The sequence below is a fragment of the Chinchilla lanigera genome, unplaced genomic scaffold (assembly GCF_000276665.1).
Source record: "Chinchilla lanigera isolate Chin_1 unplaced genomic scaffold, ChiLan1.0 scaffold00086, whole genome shotgun sequence".
In the NCBI taxonomy this organism is placed as follows: domain Eukaryota; kingdom Metazoa; phylum Chordata; class Mammalia; order Rodentia; family Chinchillidae; genus Chinchilla; species Chinchilla lanigera.
In genome coordinates, this window is record NW_004955487.1 from 1,880,234 (window position 1) to 1,904,845 (window position 24,612).

The 24,612-nt window shown below is 47.9% G+C and overlaps 1 protein-coding gene across 7 annotated transcripts in view; it reads right to left on the minus strand.

Moving 5' to 3' along the window:
- Positions 1 to 3,945: 3,945 nt before the first annotated feature.
- Positions 3,946 to 24,612, minus strand: part of Rnf144a (ring finger protein 144A) — a 101,381-nt gene continuing 80,714 nt past the window's right edge. For all 7 annotated transcript variants that reach the window (XM_013504375.1, XM_005404353.2, XM_005404351.2 and 4 more), the window contains 4 exons: positions 20,239 to 20,446; positions 17,854 to 18,001; positions 11,369 to 11,458; positions 3,946 to 8,227 (listed from right to left, as the gene is read on the minus strand). In XM_013504375.1, coding sequence (XP_013359829.1) covers positions 8,096 to 8,227; positions 11,369 to 11,458; positions 17,854 to 18,001; positions 20,239 to 20,446 — 578 coding nt within the window. In that variant the 3' untranslated portion in view covers positions 3,946 to 8,095. The remainder of the gene's footprint in view (positions 8,228 to 11,368; positions 11,459 to 17,853; positions 18,002 to 20,238; positions 20,447 to 24,612) is intronic.

Here is a 24,612-nt window from a genome sequence, read left to right on the forward strand (position 1 = left end):
ACAGCTTGCTTTTATGAGCCTGCTTTTCCATTGGATGGCACTGGGGAGCAACCATACCGGTAAAGACACTCAGGAAAGAAGACTCCAGGAACTGCTACAGAAAGTGGCAAAAATGATGGGATCAGTGTGCTCAAAGGTGAGGAGGGAGTATTTTGAGGACAACTGACAGTAATGTGTGTTTTACTGTAATACTTTTTTGAATGTAAACATTCACTGTATGGTTTGGTCACCCATCTGCTGCTCATTTTGAGAATTCTCTTAGAGAATACCACAGTGAGAGAGAGAGGTGAGGATATCAAGACACACCCCTGGACAGAATAAATTTTTCCTGAGGAAGCCTGACTTATTCCAAGAGACCCATCACGAGACCCTGATAAAGCCAAAGAAACTGGGTGTGCATGAGACAGGAGCAACTGTTTCCAAGAAAAATCCCAAATAAGCCCTCCAGCCCTGCTTGATATTAGCATAGAAATCACTTAGTTTGGAGGTTGCACAGCTGGTGACTAGTGTTTCTCACTAGCAACGACAGTCTGATGGGTGGGTTATAATAACCATTAGTGGGTCACTTCTGGGGGACCTGAAGGCCATTCATGCTGCAAGTATCAGCCCCTTGTGAGCTTAGTGAGAGCTGGTGGGGGACTAAAGTGGGGTAAGCAGCACGCCTGTCTTCACATTGTGTCCGTGTCCTCTGCTGTCCTAACCCTTGAAGCTGACTATTGAGCTCTGCATGTAGACACGCTGATCATTTAGATAGATTGGGTCCCAGACTACCATGGGGTAACAAGGGCTACTGCCCACTGTAGTAGTACGCACTTTCTTCTCCTTTTTCTCTCCCCTAGCCTTGCAGCTTTTCAGAAGCCAATGGATCTCCAGCACTAGAAGTCCTGGGGCCCTACCATAGGGTCAAGGTCCACAGGACCGGGATGCTTGGTATAGGACAATGATAATGACAACAGCTACACAAAAACTCAGCAGCTTCGAGCACAAGTTGACTGAGACTGTTACCAGATTGGGGATCTCCTCCAGGTTCCAGATGTCCTAAACAAAGAATCAAGCAGAATACCCCAGAGTAGCAGCAAGATCAGTGAATTATCTTAAAGAGAAAACAAGATCCACTCCATAGGGTGGGAGCAGCCAGTGATAGGAGCAACTGTTTCCAAACACCAAGGGGGGCTTAGAGTTGAGGGTTTTGTACCTTAGGGTTTGGAGTAGGATTGAAGGGTGGTCTCCTGCCTATGAGAAGCTTAACTCAGCCCCTCTATAGGTTAGTGGAGTTTGTAACATTTTATGGCCTTTTGAGGAACTGTCATGGTGCCCAAAGTCCAAGGAGGGGTCAAATCTGCATAGTCAATGACATGGTAATTAGGGTTGGGTCAGCCAAAGGCTGCAGAGGAACACTGGATGTATGCCTGAGGACTTCTTATGTACTATCTAAGTTTCCTGGTTACCTTTTCTGTTGTGTTTGGCTCAGGGCATCCTGGTCCTGGGCTAATGTTTAACTCAGAAGGTGAACCCAGCCCCAGGAAGTGGACTGAAAGGCAGGCCCTCCTTCCTTTTCCCTGCTTTGGTTACTTGATGCTTCAGATCTAGTCAAGAAAGTAGGCTGTCAAGTGGGTGAATCCTCCTTTTTCCAGCCTTTTCTTTAGTCACCTCCTGGCGTGTGACCACTGAGTGGGCCAAGTCCATCACAAGAAGAGACATCTTTTGGAACTGTGCCCTTGGCAGGTGATTACTAGACTTCAACCTACCCCAGCAAAACAACAAAAACCTACTGTGCTCTTTATTCCATGAGCAGCTTGGTGCCTCTTTCAGCCAACTGATGATTCCGTTCAGCTGCATTCTCCCAAAGCAAGCTTGGCCTGTATGGAAGTGTGTGTCTTGGTAATATTTGGCCTGGTCTTGTTTCTACCATCTGCAGGTCAAAAGATCCTATATGCCAGTATCAATCCCTCAACACCCGTTTACTTGGCACAGGCAGCCTTCCCAGACCTCGCTCCTCCAAGTGTGCTTTCCACTCACTAACCCAAGGGCCCTCCCTCCGTGTACTCTCATCCTGCAGTGGGACTGTCTACACCACAAATCCCGCCTACACCTTGAGCTCTGTCAGCCTGGGGGATAGAAGCCCTGTGTATCTTCTTGTTGCAGAGCCAGGGGCATCCAATCATTTCTGCGTCATACTTGACCTTACGCTAAATTCTATGTCCTCCACAGTAGGCTCAGTGGGTTTTGTCCATCATTCATGTCTATGGTTTTCAATTCCATTCTGGCTCATTTTTACAAGGGATGACTGAATGATACCTGGGATGTTTAAATTTTTTAAAAAACAAATCATTAAGAGTAAAACACACACTATGAAAAATGATGGGTTAAGTGTGTTCCAAGCAAAGAGAAGTATTCTGAGGGGATTAAGAACAATATGTCTTTTACTATAATAAACTATTTTACTTAAACAGTCACTGTATTTTTTGAATACCCCTCACTGAATAAATGCTGATAGCAATTTCTGTCAAATAAAAAAACATGGTGCTATATCCTCACCCACCTTGTTCACCAGATCTGGCAACTTACCACTCCTGGCTTTCCTCAAAGTCAAAATGACCATGAAAGAGAAACACTGTGAATCCATCCAGGACATCGAAGCAGCCAGGACAGCACAGCTAAAGACCCTCAGGAAAGAGGACTCCAGAGCTGCTGCAGAAAGTCGCAAGAACCATGGGATAAGTGTGTATAAAGCAAGAGAGAATATTCTGAGCGGGATCCACAGCAATGTGTCTCTTATTGCAATGTTTTTAAAAATTAGCACTCATTGTGTTTCTCAATAATACCTCATAGCCTATTATTCACTAAGAAGATGCTTATGACGTGGCCCATCCCTCTAAGTCCAGGCAAGGCTGCCCCAGCCCAGCCTCTCTGACACCTTCCTTCAGGGAGGCTTAGCTGAGCACTACTGTCAAGCCCTCACTACTGTGCTATGTGGTGTCTTTGGGGAACTTACTAAATCCTGTCTTCCTTCCTCCCTCTCTTCCTCCTTCTTGGGCCTGGTAATAGTGCTCGGTAATCTTCCCCACTGAGGGAGTAAACAGTTGCCTATCCTGGCCTTCAGTTTCACGTTAATGAATGAGTTACACATTCCTGTGTGAACTGTAGATGAGGCAGATGAAAATCAAGGTAAAATGCTCTCATCTTGGGGTCACTATGGGAGCAGGCAGGCTCTGTCTATCTTTGGATCTGCATCAAGCAGAGCCAACCAACTACAGAATGAAAATATCCAGAAAAAGAATTCAAGTTGCTTTTGTACTGAACATGGAAATTTCTTTCTTGTGATTATTCCCCAAATAATAGTTAGCAATTATTTGTCCCCCAAAAGGGGTAAAGAACAGCAAGAAAATACCTACAACTATCCCCATAGCATTTACATTGTATTAGGTTTTATGTGTAATCTACAGATGGTTGAAAATGTAGGGAGGGATGTGTGCAGATTGTGTGTACCAGTAGCACAATATTAAACAAAGGGCTTGGACATCTGTGGAGTACGGAATCTGAGAGGGATCACATTTCTCAGTGAATTGGAAGTGTCCATATTTATTCTACTTTTTGTTTTCCAGCAGGAAAAGATGCTGGCCTGGAGGATGCTGCTCGGCAAAGGTGGCAGGTTGGTCTGGTAGTTGTCTTCATGGATGGAGAAAAAAACACCATGCAAGGTGCTCCCCAGAGCTGACCCCTGGTCAGGCCCCACAGGAAACAGCCCAGGTATGGCTGGATGCGCTCACTTACCCAAGGATCCAAACCATTTGTGCATCCAATAGGTGAGACTCCCCCCGAGAGCGAAAAAACTCCACATATAAACTTGGTGTTCCCAGCAGCACAGGGGCACTCCCTGCCCTCTATCTCCTCCCCATCTCCAACCCACATGCATCCAACTTTCACAAAAGAGCAGCCGAGAAGGATTTGCAAAAGTCACCTGTATTCCAGCCAAAATATCTTTAAAAAGAAATCCCTTTGAAAAGGGAACGAACTACGTAGGATACAATACATTTAAAATATGTATTGAAATTACAAATCAGATGTTTCCGTGGGGATTCCAAAGTACAAAACGCAACAGGAAAAAGGCATTCCAACAGAGCTTTTGTACATCACAGTGTCGGTGGCACAAAACGGACTGACGCTGCAAAGGACACAAAACCGAATTCGTTTCGTTTTTGTTCGACCACCACTCGTCAAATACATAATGCAGACATGTGCATGACTCCCTCATGCATATTTTTATACAAGATTAAAATACACCCATAGCCAAGTGGGCAAAGAAGAAAAACAAAGATCAGGCACGCAGCTACCCTAACAGAAGGCTCCTAAAATCGTGGAAGACGAGATTACACAAATTAGAGGGCGGTGACGGAGACCACAGGGCTTAAATATAAAACAGCATGCTCCTTACCTGTGATGCACTAGCAATTACATTTCAGTGCAGGCCACTCTGCTGAATCAGGGGCTTTTGATGATAATCCATCAGATCTCTCCATTTTATTTATTTTCATAAGGGCTTAGGTTAATCATAAGAAAGGGAATAGGCTTTGGTATTTTTTAAGAGACCTTCATGAAGCTGTATACATGCAGAATATTTTCCCGTGATGGTCTGTGACTGACATAGGTATATACACAGGTGAGTTGACTCCTAAGTGGTGATCTGAGAAATAGACCCCAAGCCCACCCTGGTTCTCTCCAATCCCCTCATTTTGAAAGACTACCACAGGAAAAATTTTCTCTCCTGATTTGCTAAATAACTTTTTCCTTTCATAAAGGAAGTCAAAAAGATAAAATTCATCTTGATGCCATTTTTGTCTCTAGCAAACTCCACCCACAATGGACACTGTGTCCTCACCTGGAATTACTGGCCTGGGTCCCAATTCAGGCTTTTTTGTGGCTATTTGTTTTGTTTGTACAGTTTTTTTGAGACAAGATCTTGCTATGTAGTTCAGGCTGGCCTTCAACTTACTGTGTAGCCCAGGCTGGCCTCAAACTCATGGCGATCCTCCTGCCTCAGCCTCGCGAGTGCTGGAATGCATCACCAAGGCCAGCCCAAGTCAGTTTTATGGAATAATATTCTGCAAAGATGCAGAGGTGGCAGATGACAGTTCCTTGGCCTGAGCCATTCCTGAGAGCTCAGGAGGAATTGCTGATGTGCACAGTAATTCATGTGATGTTTAGCTGAGATGCTAAGTCAGACCTGGCCCGCTAGTATCCACAATGACTGTCTTTGGAGGTGGTGGCCCTGGGTGAGGTGCAAGGCTCAGATTGCTGGATCACAGGATCCACTAAAACCTGGTAACAGGGTCAGTTGCCAGGGGGCCTCAGAAAACTGATAAGTCAACCATGTCCTCTACAGACGCCCAACAGGTCAGCCCTGAAGCACCCATGGCTGTCTAAGGTTCTTTCCCAGTCCCCTGCCATTAACTGTCTCTAAATGAACGGGTGTCAAATGATTCTGGACATTAAAGTGTAAAGCATCTCAAAAAAATGAATGTCACTTTTCACCTGGGAGAAACCACGGTGAAAGACAGGGACAAGTCCATGAACTAAAAGCAGAACTCTCTGGGTTTTACTGGGGAGTGACAGCAAGACCAAAGCTCCCTTTCCCATCTTCCATTTGCATCTTACAGCAAGCATGGTTAAGACTGCATCCCCATAACAAATGGACACGGCACTCGTCTCCCAAGGAGGCCGAGCAGGGGAGTGGAAGCGTGTGCATGTCAGTGTGAACCTGGTATTTGTAGAGGGAAGGGGCAGTTTTAATTTTATTACTGAATCACACTGAGAAGACCGAGGTGTACTTGGCACAAAAGCTGAGCTGGCAGGTACCCACTGGACTGCCTCTGGCTGTCCCCAGAACTGCTATAGTCCCTGCCTGGATTGAAACATGTGTTTGCAAAACACAGCAGGTGAAGGCACAAGGAGGGCTGGGGCTACAGATATGCACGATCAGGCCAGAGACTCCTCGGGCGACGGCCCTCTAGGAGCATGGGAACCTGAGCTGCTGTCCTGGAAATGAAATCCTCCACAGCTCTCCCTCCCAGCCCAAGGACAAGGGGTACTGTATGAGTTCAGGCACTGGATGAGAGGAAGTGGGTATCATGCTGCCCTGTGGGCCACTGGACACACAGCCACAGGCCTGTCACCTGTGATGGGCACTTTTAAAGGGTGGCGCCCAGACAGCTGTATCTACAAACTGCAGGCTGAGGTGTTCAGCCACTGAGCAGAGCGTGAAGCTGGTCACCCATTCGAACACTTCCTACTACACCAAAGCCCAAGACCAGGCTTCCCCCAGAAGATGGCCATAGCCATGTTCTTATTTAATTACTGAGCTTTTACACTGCAATCGTAAGGAGAACTCTCCGGACATAATTTTGACACGGGCTGATCTTCTAAATGGCTTTACTTTCATGAAGAAAATCAGGACTAGTGGTGAAGACAAAAGTTGATTCTGGTTTTTCTCAGCTGTTCACTGTCAAGAAATAAAGAAGAAATCTCTAGACAGAAATGAAGAGGACCTGAGATGAATTCGTGCACGTGTAGTCCAGGACACTCCAGACAACCATGTTTTAAAAATGTGCTTGTAATGAGCCAATGAGGGAGATAAAAGAATTTTTTGTTTTACTTCCTCGTAGATCACTCAACAAGTCTTAAGAAAATGCACTGTAATAAATCTGCAGCGTTTGCCTTTTGCTCACAACAAGCACATTTGGCTTTGGAAGTCAATTCTCCATGAGAAAATACTTTCTCCACTTTTTAAAGTCAATTGATGGAGTAATGCGTGTGTTGTTATTGATCTGTGCATTATTGCCATGGAAACAGTCACACACCACCCGCCCCATGAAGGACAAAGTGATAAAATTTCCACATCAAAATAACTGAAGGAAATGGATGGTTTTCTTCTTTTTCCCAGCAAGGGCAAACTGGCCAACTACAGGACTTGAAGCCATGAGATGCACGATTTTTCAAAATTATGTAAAGCGTTTAAAGAAGGTGGAGATCCAGAAAACTCCTGCTTGGTGTCCCAAATTCCCCCAGGCTCTGGCAGAAGGCCCTGTGTCTGAGGACGGAGGATGGAATTTTCTTCTTACTAGTTGAAAACTGGGGCAAGAGGCTAAACCCTGGTGACTCTGAACAGAACTGCTTCCAACTAAAACATCTGGCTTGAAAACATGAATACAAATTATTTGCTGCTACTTGGGTGAAGTGGGATGAACCCTGTGAGTGGAATCACCAAAGAAGAAATAAAAGGCAAATCTAGCTCAGATGTTCCTTTAAACATGTCAATATTTTCAGAAAATTTGTGACAAATATAGGAACTGTGTATATCACAGTACACAGCTCACAGCATTCAGAAAGTTATTACAGCAAGTTTCAAGAAAAACTCAGAGTGCATAAGGCTTTCTAGTCTGAAAAGTGGTCAAGCCAGAAAAGTCATTTAACTGTAACTTCTTAAAATGCACATTTCAAGAAAGGCATAGGATGGTTTATATGCACCTTGTTGATTTTCCCTACTCAATTGGAAAACAAAAAAAGCCTTCTAAAAAGGATTTTACTAAATGCCATTAGTAATAAAAACAGTTGTCATAAACAGAGTGCTAAACAAGGTGGAATACTGGGATTCCGCCTGAAGAGAGCTGTGATCCTTAAAAGACTTCTTCTCCACACTGCATGGTGCCATCCTGAAGTCAAGAGGAGATGATGGACGATGCTCGGTCAAGGTTAAGGGCTCCTCCATTCCCCCCAGACACTCCTAGTCTATGCCTCAGGGAGAAAACCGTCTTGTGTGCTTCTTCCCACACCACTGGTCAGATCTATAGAGGCGGATGCTGTGGGACATGCCCCACCACACCTGCCTTGCCTTCCCCATGCCTAGGTGACCTCACCTGGGGCCTTGGCAAATGTTCTGACATCGGTCCCTGAAATCATGGCATCCAGCCTGACACTGTGAAGCTCAATGGGGCACATAAGGCAAGAAAAATGTTTAGTGAGAGGGGGACAGTAAGGGTGGGGAGGGGGTGCCACACTCTCTGGAAACAGAGGTCTCCTTCCAGTATCATCCCTTCCTCTAGGTGGGTAGTGGGTCATCGTCACCTTTACTGCACTTGCATTTGCAGCAGAGTACAAATGGGGTGGCCAGGAGCAGAAAAGGAGAAGCCACCAGAAGCAGGAGCCCAAATCCAGCAAATATGCCCACGACCTGGAAGAAAGAAGACAAAGAGAGGAAGTAAGGAAGGATGGCTTGCAGGTTCCATAGCTAAAATATAAACCACACAACCACCCATCACCCATCCATCCATGCATCCATTCAACCAGGCATTTGACCATCTAACCATCCACCACCATTCATCTATCCATTTATGGAAGCACCCGTCCATGCACCTATCCACTTAGGGATTCATCTACCCATCCATCCATCCATCCATCCATCTATTCACCCATTCATCCATCCATCCACTCAAGTATCCATCTATCTACCCATCTATTCAACCCACCATCTACCCATAGATTCATCTACCTATATACCTATCCATCCATCCATCCATCCATGTATCCATCCATCTATTCAACCATGTATAGATTCATCTATCTATATACCTATCTACCCATCCATCCATCCATGTATCCACCCATCTACCCATCTATTCAACCATGTATAGATTCATCTGTCTATATACCTATCTACCCATCCATCCATCCATCCATCCATCCAATCATTTACCCATTCAACCAACTATCCATCCATCACCCATATTTCCTTCATTTCACTTTTCACCTCCTTCATTTCCTGTACCCTCCCTTGCCCTTTTTTTCCTCCCTCCATCCATCTATGTAACCACTTAAGCAATAAGCCCCTCCCACCCAACAGCCAGTCTGAGCCAGACAATGTAGTAGGTGCAGCAAATACAAGGGCACCTGAACTCTTGGTCTTAAGGAAGACCCCATCTGTAGAGAAAGACCAGGATTTAATCAGCCAACAAATGTATGTCTTACTGACACTGCTCTAGGGTTCCAGGTGCAAAGGGATTCCAAGTGACAGCGGTGACATGTACTAGAGGAAAGAACAGTTCCCAGTGGGAGATGGGTGAGATTGTAGAGATGAGGAGATTATTAATATACCACAAAGAATCCCTAGGTATATATAAATGCTGAAAGGAAATGGGCTCCAAATGCAGACATGTCCAAAGGAGCGCGGAGTTTGCTTTTTGTGTGGCCTTGCCTAACAGCTACATCCTTCCCAGGTGGAAGAGTGCAGAGCTGAGACCGGAACGCAAGGCTAGACCACCACCTAGTGCTCAGAGTGGTAAGTACATATGGACAAACTGGGCATGCCATTCTCATTTCAACTCCACTTCTCCTTGGGCCTCTTTTCCCAATTGTAAAATAAACGAGGCTAAAGATTTTTGAGGGCTGTCATTGGTTCTAAAAAGGCTACCATGTGCTAAAGCATCCCAAATGTGTGAAAGAAAGGTTACCTTGACTTCAATTTCTCCCCATCCCCATGCGCACGCACATACGCACACATGCGCACATGAAAAGCATGCACACTTATGAAGACCATGTTTAATAAATGGTGTCACCTTGCATTGATAAGTTACATGGTGCTGATGCTAAGAAGCCCCTGCTGCTACCCAGCTGGAAATGTTCACCTAGTGAATCACACAGGGCAAATGTGATTGTGCTCTGCAGAATCACTATCTCTGAACCCATAAAAACACACAGTAAGAAGGTGCATCTCAAAGAAGCCACACACCCTCTGCAATTAAATCCATGCCCAAGCCCTTGACCCCAGGCTCCCATTCTTGCCCTTGAGATGCTACCTTGGTTTCTCATTCTTTCTCGTTTCTTATTTTGCATGCTATTTGATAAGTTGGGTGACCAAGCTATGACCCAATGGTGGTAAGCAGAGGCAGATACTGCCAGAAGAAGCAGCTGACAGGAAATGAGACAGAGGCAAATATCACAAAGCAAAACCAATCAGTGAGAGCCGGGGATATAGCGCAGCGTCACAGCACCTGCCTAGCAAATGCAAGGTCATGAGTTCGATTCCTGGTACCGCCCCCACCAAAAAAAACCCCAGTCGGCAAGCATGCTGTGAGTATCAGGTGCTGAGTCCTGTATGGTAGGAGCTGGAGGGCTGGGTGGCAGTTCAGGCTCCTGAGAGTCACCGCTCAACACACAGTGACATCTGTCTTGGCAAACCCTGAGCTCTGCAGAAGTAAACCCATTGCCCTGATTTCTTAAGCTGTACTCTGGGAAAAAAAACCAGAACAAATGCTTTGTGAGCCATTGCAAGTCTCCAGCCTACTCAGCACCTCCCTTGTAAAAAATGTCCACGCACTACTCATGGGATGGACCAGCTGCAGAGACTAGCCATGCTCTGAATGAATTGGAGAGTTCATCTCCAAACCTCATTTGAGGGCTTGGGAAAAGCAAAGCTGCGATGAAGGAACGGAATACCTTGATCTCATTGAAATCTGCATCACAACATGTGCAGAGCAGGACACAGACAGGACACACAGAAGAACAAATGGTGACAAGGACCAGGCAGCAGCGACAGCAGGGGCCAAGGAGAGAGGCAGGGAGAGCACACGAGCTTTAGTCTGGAGAGGGCAAAGGGCAAAAAGGAAAGACATGACCAGCAAACCCAGGGTTCTCCGGGGGCTTGAACAGGGCCCTGTGCAGGGCTTCTGCCACAGGCTGCTTGCCCTACAGCTTGGTGATGATGAACGTGAGGACTTGGCCACATGAACCCCGGGCACCATGCCTTGGGCTTCCCAAAGCACCACATACCTGCTCAGAGCCTAGACTGGGGAGAACATGGGGTCGAAGTCACGAGAGTCCACTGGGAGAGGCTGACTCCACTCTCCTAGTGCAGCCAGTGCCAGCAACAGAGTATTAACTGCATAACAGACCCCCACAAGGATATCTGGATTTTTACGTATCACAGCTTTACTGAGATAGATACCCCGTCTCAAGCAACTCACTCACTCTTGGCTGACAAATCAAGCCATCACTGTTTTCCCATTATCTTTTCCTGGTATCAACCTGCTCATCTAGGAAGCTCAGCATTCGGTGGTACCCACAGATAAAAGACACACAGCCGAGGTCACGAGTAACACACAAGTATTTCATCTGATGTGACCTTGGCCCAGGAGGAAGCCAGCAGGAGCCACATCTCCAGCTTGGTCTCTTTGTACAGCAGATCTTGGATCAATGTGTCTTCTAAAAATGACACACACCAGGCACACACAAGGCACACCCATGCTGGCACTTGCACCTATGCGTGCACACACACACCCTCTCCTGAGATCAAAGTGCCAGGTGCGCAACCTCTTACCTGTGTCCGGTGCCAGATCACAGAAGCCCGGGAGTGGCCCAGCTTATTGCGGCAGGGTCCCTTGTCATAGTGGATCAGGAGGAAGTCGTCCTGTGAAGCCAGTAAAGGGCAGTGGTAAGCATCGCGTCTCTGCTCGGCTCCCTGGTGTCTGGGGCCTAAGCTGTACTTCCTTCCTCTGTAGGTACTGCACACCTGGTTGCTGTCACCGAGGGCAGCTGTCACCTCCTGGGAGCAGCACAGAGAGCCAGGCCAACCTGGTGCACCAAAAGGAGTTTGGGGTTGGACTTCCTTTGTACCACGCTGGTACAAAGCATGACCCTGGCACCGGGGTTCTGTTCAGGGCTTGCAGGAAACAGCAAATCTCTGCTGCCGACTGAAGGGCCAGGTTTGTGCCTTGTCCCAGAGCTCCTCCCGGGCATGGTTGTGTCTCCTAACCAAGCTCCATCCCTACAGGGTCACCTGGGACTGCACCATGGGCTTCACCCTGGTCCCTGCCAGTACTGGCTTCTTCCCGGCAGAGTGCTCCCTCCAACGCTAGGACTGCTACGAGCTTTGCATTCTGATCAGCCCAGGGACCGTCATGTCCCCGTGACCGCACCAATGCCCAGACTGAGCCATGTCCTCCTTCTGGGTCCCATCCGGGGGCTCCGTCCAACTGTGTCTCCAGGACAATCCACCCCAGACCCTGTGGCTAAGGACACTTTTCAATGCAGGCTCAGCATGCAAAGCTCCTCAGCACCACCCTTGCGTTTAAGGTGCGATGGCAGGGCCCTCACTGGACAACGGAAATGCCGGCAGATGCCACCCTCTTTCACCTTTCGTCCCTGAGCAGCACCAGGGAAAGGCAGGACTGATGAACTTTCAGCCTCTCTCGCCAGACTGCTGTCTTTGATAAAGTCATTTCAGGCCACTTCCGTCCACCCTGAGCTTCAAATACATCTTCATTCCATCCAAACCTTAACACTGGCTGCACCAAGACCAACTCAGGTGGCTTTCCTACGTCAAACATCCACACTGCTTCCCCGAATGTCTAGCACAATGGCTCTGACAAAGACTCTGTAACTGCTTTCTCAAAGAAGCCAAGCCAGGCAGCACCACCTGCTTTAAAAGGCTTCAATAGCTGGTGCGATGAGCTGCACTGGCCATCACAGCCCAGGGACTGGCCCACCAAGACCTTCGCTGCAGTCCTGGCAGATGCATCCAGGTGAGGCTGTAACCTGGATGGCAAATGCAACTTGACAAATGCTAACCGTAAACCTAGCCCTAACCCTAGCCCTAACCCTAACCCTAACCCTTGCATTTGGTTAGCAGAAAGCAAGTGGACATGAGTGGCCGCTAACAAGGCCACAGACACCCTCGTGTCCCTCTCCATCCTGTCCAGCTCTGTGGCAGCTGCTGGTCTCAGGGCCTTCTCTCCTCTTCTGGTGAACCATCTGTCACTTGGCCTCAGGTCATCAGCAGCCCCAAGCGACCCTGATCCAGTATGACACCACCCCAAGAGTTGGTTTCTTTGTACAGCAGATCTTGGATCAATGTGTCTTCTAAAAATGACACACACCAGGCACACACAAGGCACACCCATGCTGGCACTTGCATCTATGAGCTTTGTGTGGGCTTCATACCCATCCAAAGCAGCCACTTCTTCTTCCTAGAGATGTTGGGTTGCAGCGTGCTACAGGGCTTCCAGCCAGGGAGGACTGGCTCTTCCACCTCAAGGTCTATACATCTACTCTTCTTTGAGACAGGGTCTGGCTATATAGTTCAGGCTGGCCTTGCACTTGCTTATGTAGTCCAGACTGGCCTGGAACTTGTAGAGATTCTCCTGCCTCAGTCTCCTGAGCCCTGGGATGACAGGCATGCATCACCATGCCCAACAAGATCTGCAGATCTGCATGCTCAGCATGGTCTCCAGAGAACAAGGAGAGCTGTTCAAGATGGGTTTTCTAGACAGGTCTGGGGCTAGGTGCACACCTGTCATCCCAGTACTCTGGGAAGCTGAGGCAAGAGGATCTCAAGTTCAAGCCCAGCCAAAGCAACTTTAAGACTTAGCAAGAGCCTGTCTAAAACAAAACAAAACAAACAAACAAAATGTATATATATATATATATATAAAGAGCTAGGTATAGAGCTCAGTGTAAAGGCACTGGGTTCAAATCTCAGGAATACACACACACATACACAAACACAGTAGGTGTGTTTTCTTACCCCTTTACCAAGGGACTCCCCCAGCACCTCAGAACATGCATGAGTCTAACTGTGATGTTCCATTTATGATGAGGCCCTTGGGTGGAAGGATTCCAGGAACTACTAGGAATCTGGCAGGATTTTTGTGGTAGGAGCCACTTCTCTTGGCTGTTGTTCATGAAAGTTTCATTAAACTCCGGGGAGACACAAACAATGGCACAAGCTACAGAAAGCTACAACCACCTCCTTGTGCAAAAATAAACCCTTTTATTTGTTACTGGGAATCGAACTCAGGATCTTGTGCTTGCCAGGAAGGTACTGTGCCACTGAGCTATCTCCCCAGCCCTAAAAATAAACCCTTGAGCAGGCCAGTTCTCCAAGGTTTAATGCCTTTGGTCCAACTCTGGCTTTGAGCACCCACCCTAGGTGTGAAAGGCCAGAGACTGGACACTGGGTCTCTTGCTCACCAGTCAGGCACTTTGAAGAAATACTGATAAACCCCTCAATTTCCCCCCAGAAAATGATAATGAGAATCTCAACAGCTGAGTGTGGTGGTGCTCACCAGTAGTGCCAGCACTCTTGGAGGTTAGGCAGGAGGATCACAAGTTCCAGCCCAGCCTGAACAACTTTGTGACTTAGGGAGATGTTGTCTAAAAGTAAAAAATAGGGACTGGGGATATAGCTTAGTGGCACAGCGCCTGCCTAGCAAGCACAAGGTCCTGAGTTCAATTCCTGATACAAAAAACAAGTAAAAAATAAAAGAAACAAAAGAAAGCTAGAGATACAGCTCAGTGCGAAGGACCTGGGCTCAGTCTCCATGTACAAAAGGAAAAAATCCCAGCTTAAGGAAATGCCGCAAGACCTGAACAAAGGCGTGCAGAGCAGAAGCTGACCTCAATAAGCACTTGTCGTCTACTGTCTTTCTGTTAACCAGTGAGGAAAGACCATCTCCTGTGATCAGCAAACGTGGATGGTCAGGAGCTGCCAGGATGCACCAGAAGATGGGCAGGGGAGGAGGAAGAGGAGTGCTGAGGCCTTGGCATCACCCAAGGGGGCAGAGGATGGAATGCCAGGAAGGGGCCCAGTGACACAATGCTTGTTTGGGGCATTCACAGCAGAATCAAAGAGGGACACAGGTGGAGACCCACAGGCCATGCACAGCTCCAGAGTTAAAAACTCAAAGGCTCCAAACAGGTCCTGCTGAGTCCAGGCAGGTGCGACCTTGGCGAAGCTGCCACACCCTGTGGGCAGAGACCTCTGAGCTGCCTGCAGCTCAACTCAGGTGCTGATGGTCCGGGCCCGGGGAGCTCTGAAAGTCTGAACCTTTTATTTACATGGACAATCTGGATGGGAACTTCGGGAGAAACAGTTTCTTTCTTTTTTCTCTTTTTCTTTTCTTTTTTCTGATACTGGAGATTGAACCCAGGGCCTTCACACTGAACTATATCCCCAGCCCTTCTTCATTTTTTTGGGACAGGGTCTTGCTAGAGTGACTAAGTTGCCCAAGCCGAGCTCTAACTTGTGATCCTCCCGCCTCAGCCTCTCAGACTACTGGGATTACACACTGGCACCATGGAACCTAGCATGGGAAAACCTCTTCCACACATATTAGCTACTCCTTCTCCTTTGTTCGGGCAGCCTCTGACCAGACCTGCTGTTTGTCGTCCCTACAACTCCCTTCTGGCTGGAGTAGGAGTCCCAGTAGAGAGCCTGAGCTATGCCTGTAGTTCCCCTAGATTTGCTTCCGTTTCTACCATTTCTGGACCTAATAATGGGACCCTGGAGACAACAGTAAGAGGCAGAAGCAGTGCAGAGTGACTTATAACTGCCGCATGCTGTGTATGCACAGAACCGTGCACTGGTGGAAATGCTCCTCCGGAAATGCCCTTCTAGCTCCTCCCCCGAAACACGCTCCTGGCCAGCATCCAGCCCTGCAGCTCTGAGTCCGGGTGAAATCGCTGGGAATGTCCTTGATAAGCTGCCCATATACTAACGTCCCTCTCCTTCCAAAGCTGATCCATGCAAAAACAGGGTCATTTTTCAGCAGTTCTTCATTCCAAAGCAAAACAGGAAGCTCCTGGCTGCGAGGAAAGTCTAATGGAGGAAAGTACTGGGTGGGTCTCCTGGGTCAGGGTAGAAGTGGATTTTAGGACCAGAGAGGGCAGGGAGCGGCTGCTTCCAGGGCCACTCAAAGGAGCAAGACCCAGGCTTCCTTCTTCCTTGCTTCCTTTCCCCGGAAGGAGCAGCAGAAATTAAGATAAAGCCAGACATCAAGCACTTTCTCCACCCATTTCTAATACTGCCCTACAGGGTCCTCAAACGGCATCTGGTAGCAAGTAAGAAATCAGGTATTTCACTGCCTCCCACTTTAGAGAAGGTACACCACGCAGTGAAGTGCAGGCCGAACATAGAGACTATAGCATCATTCAGTGAACAGTTTCCAAAACACCTGGAATATGGCAAAAACATGCACAAAGGACTTTGTAGGCTTTTCAGTTCTTTAACTGTCCGCCCAAGCCAGCCCTCGCCACTGCACGGCGTCAGACAACAGCCTTGGAGTTTTGACCTCAGCTCAGCAAAAGGAATTTGGCAACAGATTCATTCAACTTGACCAGGCAAAGGAAGCGAAAGCCTTCAAAACAGAATGAAAGTATTTCTTCCGGATCTGTTCAGCTGTATCGGGTGCCAGGTAAATGGAGTCATTTAAAGTTAATAATAGAACCATAGGCTTTTGAAAGAACAACTCCAAAGGCAATAGAGAGCTAACTAATTTTTGTAATATCAAGATCTACTTCCGTGTTTCATATTCTGTCTCATCAAGATACTCGTTTGCTTCCTGACCATCCATGCCCCCGGCTGTTCTGAGAAGGAGAAGCAAACTTTCTAAGGTTGTTCCACACTGTGCAGTACCCTAAGCTCCAGTGCGAGGGTGCGACCATTTCTCTGTACCTTCCCGACACCCTGAGCTAAGTGAGCTAAGGGAACAGTTCTGACAGTCACCCAGCAACTGTTCTGTTAGACAGTCAAGGCACGAAAGAAGACTTGAGGCAGACGAACTCCCAAGGCTGTAAAACACAGATTCAGACCCTGCTCTGTTGGAACGAGACCTCCTGGCTTCATGCTATTGCTGAATGAACTGAAGGCAGTCATTTCTGCTGTACAAAGCAGACACAAACACATGTTTTCTAGGACATTTCACTTTGCACCAACTGATCCCCACTTAGATAATCAGATCTGTTATTGAAGTATAGCTTTAGAATGTATGTACAGGTGGACTCTGCTACAACTCAAACCACTGCGCCATCACTGTGGCAGGAAGCCAACCCCCTACCAAAGCCAAGGAGGAAGCCGGAAGTTGAAAGGCACCTCTTGCAGCAGGCCTGGGAACCCCAGAAAAGCCTGGGGCTGGGTGTGTGAGGTGCAGCAGGTGTCAGGGTCAGAAGGAACCATGAGTAACACTGCTTGTTCCTCTCTCCACGCCTGGCCAGACCCTGCTGCACAGCAGGCAGAGGGTGTGTGAGAGGCCATGGGGGTGGGGAGGCGGCCACAGAGGCCAGAACGTCCCTCTCCCTGGACAGCAAAGGACACACTCATTTCCTGCCGTGCAGATGCCGTGGGTGTCAAGGAAGAACAGAAAGTGCCCGTGCCTGTGCTCTGACATGTCTGCCTCCATTTACCCTTGCTATGCCTCTGAGGGTCTCAGTTATAGATGGAGTATTTGAGCCTCTTCCACCAAAATTCTTATATGGAAGCCCTGAGCTCCAGCATGTCCTTGTCAGGAGGCTGGGTCTTTGGGGCTGGTTGGATGGGGTCTTGAGAGTGGCATTGAAGGATGGGGTCAGTGTCCTACGGAGAAGACCAGAGCTCTGCCTCTCTCTGCCATGTGAGGCCACTGGGAGAAGGCGGCTGTCTAACCCCCAGGACGGAGATCACGTTGGGAACCAGCTCTGCAGGGACCACAGTCTTTTGTTTGCTTGTGAAGACAGGGTCTCCCTACATAACTCAGGCTGGCGTCGATCTCACAGCACCCCAGCTTTAAGAAAGAAACATCTCTCCTTTAGGCCACTCTGTCTCTCTCACAGCACCCACACTGACTAGTTCAGGTTCCTCTTAGATAGGAGTCAAGATTCTGAGTGCCCCCACCCAGAGAAGTAACATCTTCATCAACACAGAAAAGCACCTCCTGGAGCTCCTGCCCTGGATGCCGGGAGTGACCACCATGTGCTTTAGGATACAGTGGGCTCTTGTGCTCCCCGACTCTGGCCCGTGGCGCACACACACCCAGCCCATGGCCAACTCACGTCCAGGGACTCCAGGCAGTACCAGCAGAAGGCGTGCTTGCAATTCTTGCACATCATCTGTGCGCACCCCTCGTCCCGCTCGATGTACACTTTGCACTTGGGGCAGCGCTTGATGGGCACGGTGTCCTCGTCAAGCTTGAACCCGGAGCTGTGGGAGAAACTGCGTGAGACTCTGTGCCCGGGGTCTGCGCCCTGCTGGGAGCACTGCCCACCTGCAGGGGCTGAGACCTTCTCTTGTCAAATGAAATAAACAAAGCTAACGGACGAGGGGCCAGCCAGTGTGGCGGTGCCCGCCCGTAATATCGCCATGGTGGGAGGCTGAGGCAGGAGAAGTGAAAGTTGAAGCCAAGCCTGGGCAACGTATCAACTTAGCAAGACCCCATCTCAAAATTTTAAAAGGCCTTGGGATGGAGCTCTATGCAAAGTCCTTGGGTTGAATACCCCATATGGGAAAGAGAAAAAAGAAAAACGAAATGGAGATTCTAGTGCCTATCAAGTGACACATAGAAGGGAAAAGGGAACATTTCAACTGAAAAATAAACAAAAAGGCAAGACGTGATAGTGCATACTTGAAAACCCAGCACTCAGGAGGCTGAAGCAGGAGGACTGCCATGAGTTCAAGGCCAGTCTGGGCTATAGAATGAGTTCTAATCTAGCCTGAACTACATAGTAAGATACTGTCTCAAAAAAACAAAACAAAAAAACTAAACAGGCATGGTATGGTGTTGCTTGCCTGTAATCCTAGCACTCAGGGAGGCTGAGGCAGGAATTCACACTGTGCCCAGGGTCACAGTGAAAGGGACAGTCTCCAAAGGGAACACAGAGGGTGGGTCACCCAGCCTGTCCTGGGAGCTGGAATCAGGACAGCGGGGACATGAGCCTGCCTAGCGAGCAGGTGGCCAGGAATCTCCAGGACGGGTGAAGAGAAGAGGAAGGATGCGGCTGGCCCAGGAGTGAGTGTGCAAAGTGCACGTGACAATGGGTGTGCGGCAGAGCGGCAGGGTCCTTGCCTGGTACACAGCAGGGGAACCTCATCCTGGGCACGGGGGCCCGGGGACCACGGTATCGGGAAGCAGGAGAAGGAGGGACTGTGGGCAGCCACACAGCGGAGCCAAACCAAGAGACACCGCACATTTGCCTGGGAGAAAGACCTGGATGTTACTATTTTCTTACTGTCCGCTCGACTAAATTTTAAAGTGCCCAGAACAAGGCTGTGAAGTCCACCTGGGCAGGGAGCCGGGCCATCTGCTGTGGGGCTGGCTGAGGCCAAAAACACAGCAGGGTTTCCCGCCTCTTCCTCCAGACTCGGGATTTCAGGCGACACAACCTCCTGGGCCCGAGGCCGCTGCAGACTTGCATTTGGTGATGCTTCTGGTTTCCACAGCGCCTGGCCCAGGGCTCTTCCTGTGTGCACACTGCTCAGATTACTTTCAACCCAAGCAGCCTTAGAGAAAGAGTCATGGGACTCAAGCCCTGCATAGCGATTTGCAGGGTGCCAGATCCGGTAAGTCAGGTGGATGAGGGCCAGCAGCAGCACTCACTGTATCTTTGATCAGAGCTCAAAAAGCCCCTCAGGAAAGAGGACTCCAGAGCTGCTGCAGAAAGTGGCAAGGATGATGGGATGAGTGTGTTCAAAGTGAGGGAGAGAATTCTGAGGGGGATTTGTGGCAGTGTGTCTGTCACTGTAACACTTTACTAAGTTTAAACATTCACTTGTTCTGGGCAGGTAGAGTGGAGTGCAGTTCTCAGGCATCTTGCTAAGTGCATGGTCTTACACAGTGCTGGTAAATGAACCATGGAGTGTGGGGTGGGGGGGTAAGTCCAAGTATAACGCGGGGCGTGATCAAAATGTGATCAAAATGCTTACACACTGAAATCGCCCCAAACCTGTGAAACTTAGAGAATATGCATGTATGAATCTGCCAGAAATGAAACCCATTCCTTAGCATAACCAGTATGTATTAATAAAAAATGTGGAAGAAGTAAATGCTGATAGAATGAAAAAGGATTAAGTAGCTGGGTGTGGTGGCGCACACCTCTTATCCCAGCACCTAGGAGGCTGAGCCAGGAGGACTACCTTGAGTTAGAGGCCAGTCTGGGCTACATAGAAAGACCATGCCTCAAAAAATAAAACGAATTAAAATAGGACAGCACGCTGGTGATTGATTGCTTTCAATGGAGTGGTCTCTGGGAGGTGATGTTAAAGCTGTGCACTTATAATTATCTAAAAAAATTAAAGGAGATAAACCATCAAACAGCTTCAGGCCTCAAGAGGCAGAGTGGGTGCCGAGGCTGGTGAGTCTGCAGCCTCATGCTCTCTGAGGCACTTCTGGGAGGGAAGCAAAGCCCCTCGCTCTCCCAGTTCCAACCCACCCTAGAGGGTACCTGGTCTCCCCTGGGAGGAAAGTGATGGGCGTGGTCTCAGGGCAGCCTTGGCCGGGATGCCAGCGAGCTTTGCAGGCTGAGCAGAATTCCATGTGGCACGACTTGCATTGCACCAGCTGCGGCGTCTGCAGCCCCAGGTCCTGGAGCTGGCACACAGCCTGGCAGGTGGATGCCGGGCACCAGGTCCGGCAGGGATCGAAGAGCACCTCTAGGGTAAAGAGAGAAATGGGCCAATCAGACCCGGGAGGATGAGGGGCCCAACGGTGAGGACCACGTCCAAGTGACAAAGGTAGACGCAGCAGGTCTCACAACTGCAGGTCTGGTGCCCCTGGCTCCCCTGGATTCCTGGCTTCCCCTGCACACTCTGGGCTCAGCCCTGAGTCCTTTCACTCTGCAAAGCTGTGTGCACCTCCAGGCTGGGCTCTGTGTCCTCTTCCTTCCTTATTACCTGGCCTGGTGCTCAGCACACAGGATGCTACTGTAAAATGTTAAACCATGGAAAGGTCCTGGGAGGCTGAGGCAGGAAGATCGTAAGTTGGAGCCCAGCCTGGACAACATAGTGAGACTCCCATCTCAAAAAAAGCTGAAAAAAAAAAAGGCTGAGATGTCATTCCATGCAAAGGCCCTGGGTTCAGCTCCCAGTACTGCAAAATAAAGGGCAAAGGGGAAAGACAGGAAGAAAGGTAGCTGAATTACTCTAACCAGACCCTCTCCTGCCTAAAGCTGTCTCCCCTCTCAAATGAGAACCTACACCATGAGCTAAGTATTGAATAAAATTAATCTTGCACCAGCCAAGTTTGGCCTTTAAACTGGATCCCAAGTTACCAAGGGGCCTCTTGTCATGGAATTAGGAAGTTTTTTAAAAACGAGATTCTTGTTTATACATACCCTTGTTCAAAAATTGCACTTATTGAAATAACTGTTCTTCCCTTCATGCCTGGCTATTTGTGTCACTTTCCCTTAAGTGCAGGAGGCACTGAACTCTTGGGGAAGGGAGACGGCACTAGCTAACAGCCCACCAAAAAGCCACCAGAAGCCGCAGGGTCAAGGGCCGTTTTCAGAAGCCTTCCACAGGCCACCAGTTCTAAGCTGTCAGGCTTCCCAGCAGGGCTGTCCTGGGAAATCACCTACAGAGAACTGACTTGTGCTAAGGCAAATTGGGAAGCAAAGAGAGGCCCTAGCAAAGTCTGGGTCAGACAGACTCTTAGCATCTTTTCTTAGCATCCAGGACAGGAGCTGTACTCGCTGGAACCCCAGAAGGCTAGGCTAAGGGAACCAGTACCACCGGGACACAGGGTCACAGGGTCATAGTACACCAGGAGCTTAGTTATGTCCTCCCTCTATGTGATGTCCCTACTCTGCACACGCGCATGCACACATGTGCCCCTTGCAATCACCACGTGTCCCCAATACCCAAGGAAGCTGGACCCAGGGTTCCGGGAACAGTCTTGGTCAGGTACAACCTTGCTAACAACAGAATCATCTCACAAGGCCAGAGGTGATACTGAAATCTCTGAGGCCTGTGTGGTTGCTGGGATTTTGTGGCATCTCCTCAGTTTTGCTGTTGAAGTTAAAAGCAGACAGTGATCTGTAAACAAGAGTTCTGGCAAACCTTCATGATGGCAGCCCCCGCTGGCCCACTGTCAAAGCCAGCCAACTCCTGATCTGATAAAACCAACCATGCATTTTTCATGGAAAAAAAAAATGTGAATTAACCAACAGCACAAAACAATCATATAAGTAGAGCCGGAAGGAAACAGAAGAACTTGACCAGAAAGGGACTATAGACCTCAGCAGCTTGCTTTCCACTTTGGCCTTCAGGCTAATAATGTCAAACTCTCAAGGTGCTCTTGGTAAGAAAGAAGGAACAAATCAGCTCTTGACTTAGTAGCCAGTATTTTTGCTGTTTGCTTTTCCAAGAAGATTCCTGGCTGTTAGATGTGTAGATATGAAATATAATAAAAATACAATAGATGTTTAAATTTTTAAAAACTTTATCATGGTAAAAGACACAATGCCACGAATACCCCTCACTCTGAACACATGCATTCTTCCCACTTTCTGCAGCAGCTCTGGAGTCCTCTTTCCTGAGGGTCTTAAGCTATACTGTCCTGACTGCCTTGATGTCCTGAATGGATCCAAAATATTTCCCTTTCATGGTCACTGTGACTTTGGGGAAGAGCCAGGAGTCAGCCACACAGTGTTGACCTGGTGGATAAGGTGGATGAGGACAAAGCATCATGTTTTTATGAGTTGCCTTTCCACTGGGTGGCACTCAGCACCAGCATTCACTGTATTTGTGATTGCACCTGCTAAAAACCCTCAGGAAAGAGGACTCAAGAGCTGCTGCAGCAAGTAGCAAGGATGATGGGATGAGTATGTTGGAACTGAGGGGGAGGATTCTGAGGGGGGATTTGCAGCAATGTGTCATTTACTGTAATACAATTTTTATGTTTATGCATTGACCATATATTTTGATCACCCATACACGCATGTCTACCTATTACACGTGTGTCTAATAGTGACCCTCAACACATACTGTAACTTATAGAGTGCACTGTATCTACTGTGTTTTCTTTATATATGTGAGACATGTTCTTAAACAAGCCAAACTATTTTCCGGAGCAATAGCAGAAACTAATCATAACTGGATATATTAGTACTGTCGTGTCATTTGGGAGATTGGAGTGAGCATTAGTATCTCGACTAGTCTCAGTGAAGCAGGCTTCTAGACACTGTAGTCTCAGGAGCTGTGAGTTCTAGTTAAGCCTGATTGACACCCTGGGTTGTTTTTAATCTCTCTAAGCTTTATTTTCTGAAAGAAGGAAAGAGACAAAGGAAGAAAGAAAGAAAGAAAGAAAGAAAGAAAGAAAGAAAGAGAGGAAGAGAAAGAAAGAAAAAAGAAAGAAAGAAAGAAAGAAAGAAAGAAAGAAAGAAAGAAAGAAAGAAAGAAAGAAAAAGATGACAGATAAGTCCAGTTGGTGAGACTGTGGGGAAAAAGGAACTCTTCTCCATTGTTTGTAGGAGTCTAATGTGGTACAACCACTATGGAAATCAGTGTGGAGAGTCCTCAAAAAACTAAAACTAGAAATTCCATTGGAACCAGCTGTTCCCCTTCTCGGTGCCTTCCTGAAAGAGTTAACGACATCATATTACAGTGATCCATGCATACTCTTGTTTATAGCAGCACAACTTATAATTGCTACATGTCCTATATGTCCATCAACAGATCAATGGATAAAGAAAATGTGGTATTTATACACAATGGAATACTACTCTGCCATCAAGAAGAATAAACTTGAGCCAAGTGCAGGAAAATAGCTGTACCTTGAGACCCTAATATTAAGTGAAACAAATCAGACCCACAAGCTTCAATATTGCATGTTTTCTCTTGTATGAGGAAGCTTTCTCCACCCACACACTGGAGTTAGCCAGGTGTGAGAACAGGTGCTCAGAAGATAAAGCAGCTCCCTTTGCTGGCTTCCAGCTTGCCTAGGATTTTGCTGGGAAAGCCAAGTGCAGTAGAGGTGCACTTCCAGCACTTGGGAGGCTGAGGCAGGAGGATCACTGCAAATTCAAGGCCAGCCTGGGCTACATAGTGAGTTCAAGGCCAGCCTGAACTACATAGCAAAACGCTGTCTCAAAAAATCAAAAGAGAGAGAGGAAAAAAAAAGGAGGCAGAAATGTTTAAATTAACATCCAAGCCTGTTAACTCTGATGAGATGCACTAAGGCTAAATAAAGAAAGACACATTTCGAATTAAACTTGCTTTCGGAGTTTTTGGTGACTAAATGTTGTCAACACTCATTTACATGAGTCTCCTGCTGAGCTCTCCGTGGACTGCGTTACACAGGCGGCCAGCAAATCAAAATCTGCTTTCTTATCACATCGCTCCCCCAGTTGGTTCAAGGGCCTGGCTGTGATCTATGGCTATACTTTAACTACCTTCCTCACACTTCATCTGGACAGGTCTTTTGTCATTTTTTTTTTTTTTTTTGGTTTTTCTCCCGTACCGGGAACGGAACTCACGACCTTGCGCTTGCCAGGCAGGCACTTTGCCGCTGAGCTAAATCCCCAGCCCCGGTCTTTTGTCATTTAAGTCTGAGCCCCTTTTTAAAAAACCTTTAGCATAATGTTAGTTAAACGTTTTCAAGGGATCAGCTTGATATTTTTTCTAACCTAAGTCAAGTTGGCTTCATTTTTATGCAACTAGAGAAGAGGGCAAAAAAGGCCTTTTAGACTAAGCCAAAGTACTAAACAAGAAAGTTGAAATTGGGGCTGGTGATTTAGCTCAGCGGCAAAAAGCGCCTGCCTGGCAAGCGCAAGGTCGTGAGTTCGGTTCCCGGTACCGGAGAAAAACCAAAAAAAAAAAAA